This window comes from Thunnus albacares, chromosome 9 (genome assembly GCF_914725855.1).
Source record: "Thunnus albacares chromosome 9, fThuAlb1.1, whole genome shotgun sequence".
NCBI lineage: Eukaryota > Metazoa > Chordata > Actinopteri > Scombriformes > Scombridae > Thunnus > Thunnus albacares.
In genome coordinates, this window is record NC_058114.1 from 3,081,643 (window position 1) to 3,095,136 (window position 13,494).

The 13,494-nt window shown below is 40.0% G+C and overlaps 1 protein-coding gene across 8 annotated transcripts in view; it reads right to left on the minus strand.

The window, feature by feature from the left end:
* Positions 1–505: 505 nt before the first annotated feature.
* Positions 506–13,494, minus strand: part of LOC122989413 (phosphodiesterase 4D interacting protein) — a 110,357-nt gene continuing 97,368 nt past the window's right edge. For 4 of the 8 annotated variants that reach the window (XM_044362283.1, XM_044362281.1, XM_044362277.1 and 1 more), the window contains 13 exons: positions 11,935–12,237; positions 11,336–11,467; positions 10,841–10,960; positions 10,548–10,737; positions 8,236–8,360; positions 7,987–8,124; positions 7,722–7,826; positions 6,668–6,855; positions 6,398–6,529; positions 5,954–6,092; positions 4,473–4,519; positions 4,205–4,316; positions 506–2,822 (listed from right to left, as the gene is read on the minus strand). In XM_044362283.1, coding sequence (XP_044218218.1) covers positions 2,653–2,822; positions 4,205–4,316; positions 4,473–4,519; positions 5,954–6,092; positions 6,398–6,529; positions 6,668–6,855; positions 7,722–7,826; positions 7,987–8,124; positions 8,236–8,360; positions 10,548–10,737; positions 10,841–10,960; positions 11,336–11,467; positions 11,935–12,237 — 1,901 coding nt within the window. In that variant the 3' untranslated portion in view covers positions 506–2,652. The remainder of the gene's footprint in view (positions 2,823–4,204; positions 4,317–4,472; positions 4,520–5,953; positions 6,093–6,397; positions 6,530–6,667; positions 6,856–7,721; positions 7,827–7,986; positions 8,125–8,235; positions 8,361–10,547; positions 10,738–10,840; positions 10,961–11,335; positions 11,468–11,934; positions 12,238–13,494) is intronic. The other 4 variants (XM_044362284.1, XM_044362279.1, XM_044362280.1 and 1 more) reach the window with 3 other exon arrangements.

Sequence of the window (13,494 nt, forward strand, 5' to 3'; positions counted from 1 at the left end):
TTGACAAGCACAATGTGAACAAACTGCTCTGGTAACTGTAGCTTACGAGTCAAGGACAGAAAGCTTTTCACCGGCGGTGTGGAGGATAAGTTTAAATTGTCAGGTTTTTAAAAGTTGATGTGAAGCTTCTATTCAGCTTCATCAGTCTGAGTTAGTCATATCAAGTGGATATCTGACACATTTACAGTCTTTTTAGCATCAAATTCCCTCTTTGTGTTTCCTCGGACAGTGTTTCGTATAGTATAGTATATATATTCCCAGACTTATTATCTTTGTTTTTAGGGACAAACAGTCAACAGACTGCTGCCGAATAACATGTGATTTACAATCTAAGATCATTTGAAATGCTTGTCTCTGTATAAATCTCTAAATTTTTATAAACACATTATAATAACTAATAAGTGTATCATTATTTGCAGGCTGCATTTTACTTAATTCCAGAGAAACAAAACAAAGAAGAAGGAAAACACAGTTGATCCAAAGAAGACAACAAACAAGACAGATGTTGTTTTGTCCCCTTTTTATTGAAAAGGTTCTTTACTTTTTACCCCAAAACATTTTTAATAAAGAGAACATGCATAAAAATACAGCTGGCCTTTGTCTAAAGACCATCTCTTCTCTCACGGCAACAAAAAAACTTGCATTGATGTTCACACTCCCTTTAATATGTACATACATGAGACGTGGTTCCTAAAAACCACACAGACACTAAGAAAAGAAGTTTGACCTTTGACCTGTGGGGAATTACACACAAAAAAAAATATTATAATTTTTACACCTGATTTGACAACCTCACTTTGGTTGATCTTATTGCTTTATAAATATATCATTACAGTGATCTTTATGCTGTTACTTTGCCTTTTTTTTATTATGTAATATATAAAACTTTGAGTCATATTAAGCCAAAAAGGAGCATTTGGGCCGTTAAAACTGTGCTTCAGATTGATTGTCAATAACAGGACATATTCATCAAAAGTAAGTTTGTTTTAGTAAGAGCTAAAAACAGATGACATGGCACTTTAATACCCAGGCCTAAAATAACCTAATAAAGCAACCGTAAAGGCTAGTATTGCACAGTAACCCAAAAATTGCATATTTCAGTAAAAGTATTAGAGGGCAGTGACTCCATAGTTCATGCACAAAGGGGGCGACAGGCAACCTACTGTACAGAGAAATAGATAAAAAGCAACAACTAAGGGATAAGCCAGTGTAAAAGACCCCAATTTCAGAAAAGTTCATTTCCACAGTGAGCGTCAAACAAATCCTGCAGAACTTTAGAGGAAACCATCCTTACATACAGATGTTCATCTTTTGAATATTTTTTTAAAATATGATTGTCATCTTGAGGGAAATTCAAACATAAAAAGATTTAAAAAAAAAAAAAAAAAAAAACATTTAAAGGATAAAACATAATAAAAGTGTGGTCCATCTGTTTACAAAAATGAAATGTTATCTCTTTTGGACCGTGCACTAAAAATTCACTTCTGTCCAGATTATCAGACAGGTCATTGAAGGCATCGCACAGACTGCAGAGCAACATGTGCTTGTTTCTATTAACACTGGTTTTACTGAGATGCTGCACACGGCAGCTTAGTCAGAAGGCTTTCCGACGCTACAGATCTGTGTTTTCAGCAGGAAAAAAAAAAAAAAAACTGGGTTGGACCCATATTATTTAAATATCTGCAAAGAACTGACTCCATCTTTAAAGCAGTTATAGTCAGGAGTTTGAGAATAAGAAGCTAAAATTTAGAATAAATGCAAGAGAACATCGTCCACCAGCCACCGGTAGTTCTGTTTTCTTTCTTATAATATCAGTAGTTGGCCATTTTTATGACATTATTAGTACAATTAGGACAAAACAAAAACATATCTACTGTACCGTCAGAGAGTATGGCTTTGTTTCCACAAGCTGCTCAAACCACATGCATCTATTCTATCGATCTTTCTACACGCTAACAGCAAACAGGAGCCTCAACAGAGGCTGAGAGGAAGCACTTTGCAGTTTGGTTTTGGCTTTTTCGAAGCCCCCGCCCCCACCACCACACACCCCCCCCTTTTTTCCTGCTGGCATCAAGTGGATTTTTGTTGCTTGAATCCCTGCTGAAGTACAAGACTAAAGTTGGATTCTGACTGGGAGCTTCTGATTCTTGAGTTAGTTAATCAGACAGGGACTAGAATATTTTATAAAAAGCACAAAGACGGTTTAAAACCCAGTTTAAGATTTGTGAAAAACGAAAACCGTTACTGTTTTTTATCTGCCTAGAGGGTCTACATCTGAAACTGCTGTTAGACTAAACCGACACTGAGAGCTCAAAGACTTTAAAAAACAGTTTCATATTTGTTAAACTTTGACATTATTTGTGAGGATGGAAAAAAAAAAAAGGAAAAGCTCAATCAGAAGCTCTGAATCGTAAAACTAACTTCAGCCAAACTGGTCTCGTATAAACAAAGGGAAACACTTCGGTTGACGGTCTCGACTTCACATCGCTTTCCGACTTTATACCGTTATAATATAACAAAGACAATCATCCACATTCATAAACCAGCAGAAGAAGACACATTCATTTACACTCCGAACCAGTAAGAGAGCCAGAACTTGCAGCGTTTCCTGTCTGAACAGGAGATGACGGTGAGGATGGCGAGGCTGGTGCACTACAGGAGGGCTGCCTGGAGGGGGCGCAGGTGGTGTGCTGGTCCCAGGACAGCAGAGGAGGAAGAGGAAGAGGAGGAGGAGGAGGAGGAAGAAGAAGAGGGAGTCCGGGGCGTCATGATACCCCAACCAGGAGAGAAGGCGAGTTCACAGAAGCCTCCTGTGATTTCACCTGAAACACAAAGCAGAATTATGTTGTTTCTGCAGAAACGACTTCATCAGCTGGTCCCTCAAACTGTGAATTTGTACCCTTAAATGACTCAATTAATCCCTCAAATTAACACAGTTATCAGCTTCATTGTGTTCGACCTCGTCTCCTCCAGTCGGCACTTCATTTAACATCACTTCAACGTGTTTTATGGCTCGTTTATTCCACTTCATACAAAGTCAGCCTGAAGATTCAGCAGTTCACTTTCATGCAGAGTGAGAAGACAAAACAGACAAAAGAGAGAGGCGACACGATGAGTGTTTAAAGAGCACAGAGGGTTTACTCATGGAAACAAGTTAAGGAGGTGAGTCATTAGAATGATTTGACCACAGGCGTTTTTGTGGTTTTGGTGGTTTTGGCTTTGCTTTCTCAGTTAAATGAACATTCACATAACCACTTGCAGTCCATAAAAAAGATTTACTGTGTGAGGATACTCTGTAGAGTTTCTTTTAAATGAACACAGTTCTGTTCTTCTGCATCCAATTTTATCTATCGGCAGGTGTATTCTAGTAGAGTACGAGAGCAGGGCTGCAACTGTCAATCAATAAATCTGACGACTATTTCTCAATTAATTGATTCATCGTTTTGTTCTCAAAGTCTAAGTTAACATATTCAAAAGTGTTTTATTAATCGAAAACCAAAAAATATTCAGTTTCTTATCATATGTGACAAACAAAAGCATCAGAAAGTCACATCTGAGACGCTGGAGCAAGTGAAATTTTTGGCATTTTTGATTTATCTCTTATCAAAATACCTGCTTCGTTGCATCTTTACACAAGATACAAACAAGACACGAACCCACACTGCTCACACAGTGTTACTGGTGGTCAGAAAACTCCACAGGTTACCTTTAAAGTCCAACTGAAGCTACAAAAGTGACTCCGAGTCATGTCAATGTCATTTTCAGGTCTTTGCAGATACACGAGAGACGCTCAATTAGCCTCCGAGTCTCTGATGTTAGTGTTTGACAAGCACAATGTGAACAAACTGCTCTGGTAACTGTAGCTTACGAGTCAAGGACAGAAAGCTTTTCACCGGCGGTGTGGAGGATTAAGGAACACACCGAGGTTGACTTTTGCAGGTAAGTCTTTAAGCTGCTCGTTGTGCTACAGCTAACGTTAGCTTTGCTTCTTTTTGTCCATGTTTGTAGATACGAAGGAGACTAGAAAGCTGAGCTCCTTTTCTGTATGAGGCTGCTGTCTGGCTACGATACAACACTGACGGTTAAGTTTAAAACAAATGTTTTGTCTACATGCAAACACATCTTTTAATACCAAGACACAAGTAGCTTCAACACGTTATTGAGACTCTAAAATCGAGCACAGCAAAGCCAGGGGGGAGCGTACCTTTACCAGGCCAGGGGTGTGAGGAAGAGGGAGAGGAAAAAGAGAAGGAGGAGGAAGGAGGAGGAAGAGAGGAAGAAGCATGACGAAGGGAAGAAATCCTGAGCTCGTTCTCCTGAGGTGACTCAGCGAGAGTCAGAGGAGAGAAACAGGAGGAGAGAGAGACGGTGTTAAAGAGAGGAAACGAGGATTTACGCTGTTTTTTCCTTCTGTTCAGTTAAATCTAAAATCGCTGGAAGAGATTTATTATGTCTCGGGCGTATGAACCCACCTGCAGGTTTGTCTTGGCTTTCTTCAAGACGTCTCTGGTTCTCGACACTGTAAGCAAACACACACACACGCACAGAGGATGTGGGTTATCCTTTATTCATTCATCAGTGTAAAAATCTCTGCTCTGGGTTAGATTTAAAAAAAACTAGAAAAGAGTGGGAGGAAGAGGAAGAGGAAGGGAAAGACGGTGAAACAGATGTAGATGATGATGATGATAATGACTATTGGAACTACTGCAGTAAAACTTGAGCCAGAAAGATTTACAGCAACAGAAAAGATTCCTTAGTTTTATTTTGGAGCATACAGAAGCTCTTTTTGCAACATCAGCCATTCTCGGTGTTTGCCAATATTAATAAGCTTCAGGTTGTTCAGATTATTTGTTTGTTATTTTTAGCACCAGACACCAGAACAGTCCTCAGCTTCAGCCTGCATTTTAAAAGAACTTCAAACACCGATGTAGAGTTGCTAATAGAGATGCTAATTCTGTTAAACCTGCAGTGCAGAACTTTTACATATAAATGAACGTCTGTTATTGATAAATCTCTCTGTACTTCACAGTATACATATATATATATTAATCTGGTGTCAGGTTTGATGTGCCCACACTGGCTGGATGAATACATACTGAGCGTGTGCACCAGAGACTTCGACCGACCGGCTAACGGCTGCTAACGTCCAGTTAGCGCTCTGCTAACCTGAATGGGGATGAAATAATTGAATTGTGCGGCTCTTCTAGACTTTCCAAATGTTATCGGACTGAATGGATCAAATTTTAATGGCGAAATGATTCATTTAACGTCCAAAACAATTTATCCACCGTTTCACAGCCGCAACAGTAGCGACGGAGCAGGCTACAGCGGAGCGTTTGACGAAAACGCGTGTTGACAGTGTTTTTAATAATTACTCTCACTGCCAAAATATGTAAGAAATTCCTCATTGTCATCTCTACTTTGAACAATATTGTAGATTCTGGTTTGCATAGATCAGCACGTGGATACTTTGCTCCTGAAATATGATGTTATGATGATGAAAATGTGATAAAATTACAGCAAATGTCAAATAAAAAGTTAATTTAGATTCAGTTATTAATGCATTACTTAATATAAAATGACCAATAAAAAGATTTCATTTTTCCTGCTTTTGAGTCATAAATTAACAAATTAAAGAGATTAAAAATGACTTTTTATAATATGTTGTGACGATGAAATGTGCCACATGATAAGCGTTTTTGGCTCCGCCTGCACATCTCATACGATTATATGAATATTTCCTTCCACTTATGAGTTTTTATCTGAATTTTTACACTTTATCTTCTATTTGATATTATACAAATAAACAAAACAAACATTTAAAGATCAGCTGTGACTGAGAGATTTAAAAAAAATGCGTTTTTTTTTTTTTTATTGGTGGTTACTGTTATTTTTATGTTTTAATTTACTAAATATATATATATAAGTATACATATATATAAGACTGACTCACGTTGGTTGACTATAAAGTGCTCCATGCTATCTTTGGTGCGGTTGGAGCTCTTCACTCTCTCCATGGCGTCCCTTAGAGCCTCCTCTTTCTCTGACAGCTTCAGACGAAGAGAAACGACCTCTTCTCTCAGAGACTGATCCTAAAAAAACACAAAGCTAGTGAGTGTCACATTATATCCACAAATACAGACGCCAAAAATCCAGAACACAAGTGATTCTTGGGTGGGCTCCGGCCCGCAGTGAGTCAGCTCTTACTTCCTGGATCTATATTTGGCTGCCAAGAACTACATATAGCCAGTGTCTCATAGTGGAAAAATGAAGTGAGTTTATGAACTTGCAGAAACACAATGATTAGTCACTAAGAGAGAATTATTTCTAATGTTTAGTGTTAAAAACTGGTGGTCTACTCCTGGATCTTTGAGGTTTTCCATCTGGTTTCTCTGACCTGTTTGGTTTCCTCAGAGTTGGGCAGAGCTGCTCTCCAGAACATCCGCAGCAGCGAGTCGGCCTCCTCCAGGATCTGTCTCAGGGTTTTAGTGTCGACCAGCAGCTTCCTGACAGAACCGGAGTCTGACGGCTGAGATACATAAAACACATGCAGTACAAATGTTAATCCAATGAGATAGCATTAAATATAATAAAATTAAGTAGGGGCTGTTCGTGTGTCTGGATTTGGACACTTTGATGGCGTTTTTTCGGTCCCTGAACCTCTCACCTGATGACGGCTGAACTCCTGCGAGGCGTTCAGGGAACAGACGGCGGTCTCCATCCTGCGGAGGAGAGCGCCGCCCTCCAGGATCTGCTGCTGCAGAGCCTTGAAGTCATCCACGTGGCCGACAGCGTGGCGGCCATGACGGTTAGCAAAGGAACCGTCCGGAGCCTGCCCCTGCAGCGCCGAGGCTGCTGGGAAGGGAAACAAGGGAATTAAGCATATATTATTATTTATTCATTTATTGCATTTTTTCATTAATTATACTGTATGTATTTAAATATGTAATTATTATTTTTAATGTTATATATGTACTGTATGTGTACATATATATGTGTATTTGGTATTTTATTCTGATCTTTCTTCTTTTTATGCCTCATCTATGCCTGTAAAACACTTTATGCTTTATAAATGCTTTATAAATAAACATTATTATTATTATATAGGGGTAGAAGACAGGAGGGAGGTTCCACATAAGTTAATGTTATCTCTCTAAAAAGATAAATAGAAACCTAAAATAGTTAATAGATAAAAATACCATATTCTTAATAAAAGATAAACAGAAGATTGCAGGATATGAAGTGTGTGGATAAGGTGTAAATTGTCAAATAAAAGCTGGTATTCAAATAATAGTCATGAACAAATAACAGCCTGTTATTATTGCTAATTAAAGTTGGATAAAAAACATTGAGGGAAGCTAAAAAAACTAACAGCTCACATTTTAATTAGACTATTACGGTAGCTCCACACCAAACGAAAAAACGTTAAACTAGAAGCAACTGGAATTAATTTGTGAAAACAAACATAAAATGTAGTTATAAAACAGGGGAAGTTGGTTATAAATGACAATTAGAAATAAAGATTTCCCTTAAATATACATGTTTCTCTATTAAAATAAAGAGCCTCTGTCCAAGAATTACCCATAGACACTGTGCTAAATTCATCCTGAGACATGTAGAGACAAAGGGTGTATAACCAGAGAATCTGATAAATGGACGACCGCGGATGAGACGGACGTTACAAGTGTAGCGTCCGGCGGTAAAGACGACTGTTTTCTCACCTTGATCGACAGCTCTGGTGTCTCCTGCATGTTTGTGTGCGGCGTGCAGCGGAGACGAAGGACTGACGAGTCCCGTATCTCTCACAGGCGGAGAAGGAACGTTGTCTGTGGAGACGAGTTTCCGTTAGTGCTGCGCTGCGGACATTCTCACTCTTATTCTTTACATGACTTTATTAAGGACGCAGCTCATTGGGGCTCCATAGAACAATAAAATACAATGAAAAATTAAATAATATTCCTGGTGTTATATCCCAGACATACTGACCGTTGAAGAGCTGCCTCCTGGATCGAGGCTGCGTCTCCACCTGTCCGCTCAGCTGCTGCTCCAGCTGAATGTGGAGCTCTCTGGGGTCAAAGGTCGCGGTGTTGTGACCCGGCTGAGCGCTGTCGCTGGCCTGACCTGCTTATAAACAAACAAAAAACCTCCATTCAAGACATTTTTTCCCCCGGGATGTTTGTCACTGATCTCCGTTTAAACGACAGGAAACAGCTGAGTGATGCAGCAGCGTGTTACCTGACGGTGTGTTTGCGGTGACTCCGCACACTCTGTGATACACCTGCAGCTCACACTGCAGAGAGCAAACCAGACTGCGACTCTCACACAGCTGCTGCTGGAGGACGCTCACCTCATGCTGCAGCCTGTCAACACACACATACACATCAGATCACACATTATTTAGGCTGTTATTGTTGTATCTGTCTCTGTTTATATGAAGCAACTGATCAAAAATATCTGATGACCCTAACAGATATAATACACTCCCTGACCCCCTAACATTAACCTTACAGCCAGGCAGAGGATGTATGCATTAAGCCAGATTTTACACCGACTTGGTTGCCCCCTCTGACTTTCTGCTAGATCGTCATTTAATGTGCAGTCTGAGGTCACGACGCCTGATTAACTGCCTGAACCATCAACAGTCTGGCTCTCGGATGATCAGTTGGATTTCTGGCATGTCTGAAAGTTTGGTCGGCTGTCTTGCGGCATGATATACGGTCTGATTTCCCAACACGCCTGCTAGTAAACACTAGCATGTGTTGTGGCTAAAACTGTGTGACTCATATTGTCTGTATCTTTCAGCCATCTGCAACTCCATATTTGTCTTTTTTTTAAAATTACTCTCTGTTGTGACGACCACTCCGCTCCACTAGGTGCTCCTGCGTTCTGTTTCCTGGTTTTCCTTTTTTAGTCTTGCAGGATCCGGGGCAGGGCGGAGGATCGTCATCGCAATCATGAGCCACACCTGGGTCCATGTGTGGTCGTGCCGTCTACAGAGGGTGCATCCAAAGTCTCTTAAATTGCATTCACGTTTCCCTCACTTGCGTCTTTTCCTTGCGTCTTAGTCCCTCCCAACCGTGGATGCAGGAGAGACGCAAGGAAACCAAGCGAGGAGAGAGGAAACGAGGAAATTTGTTTTAAGAGACATGAGACGTCCTCTCCTCTGAAGCGTCACGTGAAGCGACGTCCGTGTCTGATGATGGTGACAGCTGATCCAGCTGTGATCAGCTGTTAGTCGGGTTTAACAGCTGTAGAAACCATTTCTACTCGCAGAATGCGTTTATACTATTTATTGATTATTTGCATCTGTAATTTTTGATAATCCTGATAGTGAATTCATCATTCAATAACCCAGAATATGATCAGGGTGTCTTCTGAACACTGGAAAATATGTATTTGGTTAAATGTTTCAGGGCAAATGGAAATGATTTAACTCACACCAAACCCCACGCTCAGGAATTTTCAGCCTCACATGTGACTGAATGGAACTGACGATAAATTATGTGAAATATTAATGTGTTGAACTGTTACTATGGATCAAATTAAAGTCAGGAAGAGTCTGTCTGTCAGCAAGAAACAGTTTAATGGAGGAAATAACAAAAAAAAATTCTGTCTTATAAACGAAGAAAGTTGTTTATGGTTCTTTTGTTGATCAGACCGACAATTGACAGATTTTTAACTATGATGAAGAGACTTGAGATGTTACTCTCTCCTCCTTCATCACGCCTTGTCCTCCTTTTTTCCCACATTTTTTCCTGTTGTCATATATCATTTTGTGAAAATAAACATTTATCCTAAGTTACTAAACTAATCTGGTTTCCCATATTTTGTCGCAGCCTATGAGCCAGGCTGATAGTAAAACTGCCAATATATCTTATAACATTGTTTGAATAAACTTTATTGGAATTGTTTACTGGATAAAACTGAGCTGAGTTAGTTTATGTTTGTTTAAAGTGAGCAGATTCATGTGTACAGAAAGAAAGATTAAACTTGTCAACTGTGAAATAAAAACACAGTGTTGTCAAGTGTGTCTGAAAAGCAGTTTGGTCATAAAAGTGATCTGTTGCATCTGTAACTGCATCCAACAGTGATTCACGTCTACGTGACTGCAGCGAGTTTAACCACCGGAGGGCACCAAAGCAACATTTGAACCTTTAACTCTTTTAATCTTAACCGTCGAGCAAAGTCTCCTCACTTTGCAAAAATGTCTTCAAGTTAAAAAAATGTTTTAAATAAGAAAACAAATTCAGACAAAATTACTATTATTAGTTGTTTTTTTATTTAATGTTTATAGGAGAGATCTTTGAATAAGCTTTTAGTTTCAAATCATATTTTTGAATGTGTGAACCAATACTTTATATAAAATGATCTATAAATAGATTTCATGTGTTTCTAGTCTATGAACAAATTAAACCGATCAGTAGTGTTTTTTTTCAGTTTTTTTCTTGCAAAACGTCACTTTCTAAAAATGTCCTTACTTTCCAAAACTTTCTATTCACTCTCAAGGTTTCAAACTGCAACACACACACACGCAGAGAAACACACACCTGTTGATGGTTTCCTGGTTCCTCAGTCTGTCCTGTTTCAGCTGTGCGGTCTCCTGACTGTGAGCTTCAGCATCAGCTTGCAGCTTCCTGCTTTGCTCCGCCCACCTCTCAGCCTCAAGCTCCGCCTCTTTCAGTCGGGCTCGCTCCAGCAGCGCCGCCTCCCTCAGCTGCTCCGCCTCCTTACTGCCCTCTGTAAGGGGGGACCAATGAGAGCACAGAGCTGAGCGGATATTTTTTTTTAACCTTAACGTCTTGTCTTGGTTCTGACTCAGTCCGTGAACATCAGATCGTACCTCTCGCGGTTTGCTTCAGCTGGTTCTGCAGACTGACGTTCTCCTCCTTCAGCAGCCGGATCTCACTGGAAAGCTGACCGACCGAGTCCAGACCCTGGATGTAGATGTTGGTAGGAGCTCCTGGAGGAGGAGGAGACGGAGACGGAGGAAGAGGAGGAGGACAGGGAGGAGAAAAGAAGTGACCAACTCACACAAATCATCTTTTTTATAATATTCATTAATGCTGAATTATTACGAAGCAGTGACAGCAAATGTCAAATAAAAAGCTGATTTAAACTCAATTATTAATGCATTAATTTATATAAAATGACCTATAAATAGATTTTTGTCCTGTTTTTGATGAATAAATTAAAATAAATTAAAATTTTGTTATGTATGCTATAATTCATTCATTGATTATAAATAACTTCTGAAGAGGTGTGTAATTATTGTGTCGACACTCTTCAGCCTCCGTATATATATATGTTACTTCCTGTGTTTATGTGTGTGTGTTACCTTTCTCGGTGGCGGTGCGAGCCAGTCTCTCCTCCAGCTGCTGTCGCAGGCGGTCGTTGGTCTGGATGGAGTCCTCCAGTCTCTCCCTCAGACTCCTGATCTCCCTCAGATGCTCCTTCATCAGGTCTGAACCTACACAGAAGCACAAACAGGAGAAACGTCTGTCACTCTGTTTTGACAATTTACTACAAAATACTTTACATTACAGTTAATTACATCCCAAAGCATGAACAGAATCATTAATCAACAACTATTACATAATCAATTCATAGTTTATGTCATTTACCAAGCAAATATAGCAAACAGATTCTGGTTTCAGCTTCTTAAATGTGAAGATTTGTTGCTTTTCTCTGTTTGATATCACTGTGAATTGAATATTTTTGGGTTTTGGACTGATTGTGTTTGACATGTTTCAGTATTTTCAGATATTTTAACTAAACAATTAATCAAAAAAGAATCAAGAGACTAACTAGTAATGGAAACAATCGTTAGTTGCAGTCCTATTCCAATTCTCTTGTCGTCATAGTTACAGGATTATTTTGGGGTAAAGCAAAACAAAGTCGAGTGAGACATCCGACGCCTCCAGCTCGCGTGTCTACCTGTGTGGCTGGTGCCCGACTGGTACCCCGAGGATCCCGACGACAGGTCGGCTCCGACTCTCATCGGTCGGGTACCATAGGCCATATCCCACAATGCACTGCTCTCCAGCAGGCTGGCCCCGGCTTTCATGGCCAAGCTGGCGTCCAGGCTGCTGCCGCCGCTGGTGGTGGTGGTGGTGGCGCTGCCGAAGGGAGACGGCTGGTATCCGTGGTAGAAGGAGGGCAGGAAGCCGGAGGAGTCGGCCTGCTGGTGGGACAACAACGGCAAACCCTGAAGAGGTTTGGACTGAGGAGTGGAGAACCCTGCAGGAGAAGATGAAGAAACATAAAATGAGTAAATAAAATAACATACATGTGCATACATACATATTAAGAAGATCCTTTTATCTTGCAAACAGAATAATGAAAACAGAAACACAACACAAGCAGGCGACAGTGACGCAGAGTTTGTTAATCAGCCTACAGAAATCCGTCTCGTTCTGGGTTTCTCAAATCTCCGTCCTTCATCAGTGTTTAAAGATCACAGCAAATCCTCCTCCAGCTGGGCGCTCTGGGTTCACGAGGCGTCAAGTGAGGAACAGTTATTTAATGAGAAAGAAAGTACAGCGTGTTAAAGATAAAGGCAAAAAGAGACGAAGGGAAGAGAAGCCGAGGCGGTTCGTCGGGGAGATTATTAAAGCCGGTCAGCTCTCACTCCACTTCACACCCCCGTGTATCTGCACGCAGCAGCGACGTAACCATCACTAACTCTAGTTCACAGTGAAATACTGACGGTGAGGCAGCTACAGCGTAACAGAAAGAGCAGGGACGCATCTTAGAAATGCAAAAACTATGAAGCATTAACGAGGTTTGTCTTCAGCTGGTTCAAACAATGATTTCAGTGCAAAACTGATGAAAAATGTGTGTTTTCTAAAGTGTATAATAGAGAAACAACAGAGTACACAAGCTCCTTATTGTGTAATAAGAACAAAATGTCACAACAAAATGTTTTCAACACCGGAGCATTATGTTTTCTAGTCTTGTATTTCAGTAAAAGTCATTTTGGAGAAGAGTGTTCAACATAACTGGGACAAAAAAAATCAACCTGAACGCATTAATGGCCCAATATTTAGTGTAGCTTGACTTCAGCAGAGTAAAGCATCACATTATTTGATGTCTCATCCTTTTTTAGATGAAAGGATGTAAATTATCTCCTCTTTTCACAGTGGATCTGATTCATTACTTTGTAGCCACCCGGTGGTTTTAAACTGCACCAGTTTCACCAGAACTGTCTCATTTTTCAAGCAACAATCCCTCGATCATCACTTAACTATCATCTTTTATTTCTTTTGCTCATATTTTTCTTCTCTTTTTCTCCATTTTCTAACAAACTGTGAATGTGATGATGTCACAAATCCTTTTTTTTTAAAAAGTTTGAACCTTTGCTGTTGAGAATCTGGGGAAGATAAACCTCAAACGCTCATCATCCTCTTCACTTTTCCTCCAAAGTTTATTAGCCAGCGATAGATTGATTCTGTGCTACTGAAACTCTTGTTATTCTACATGATTATTATTATTGAG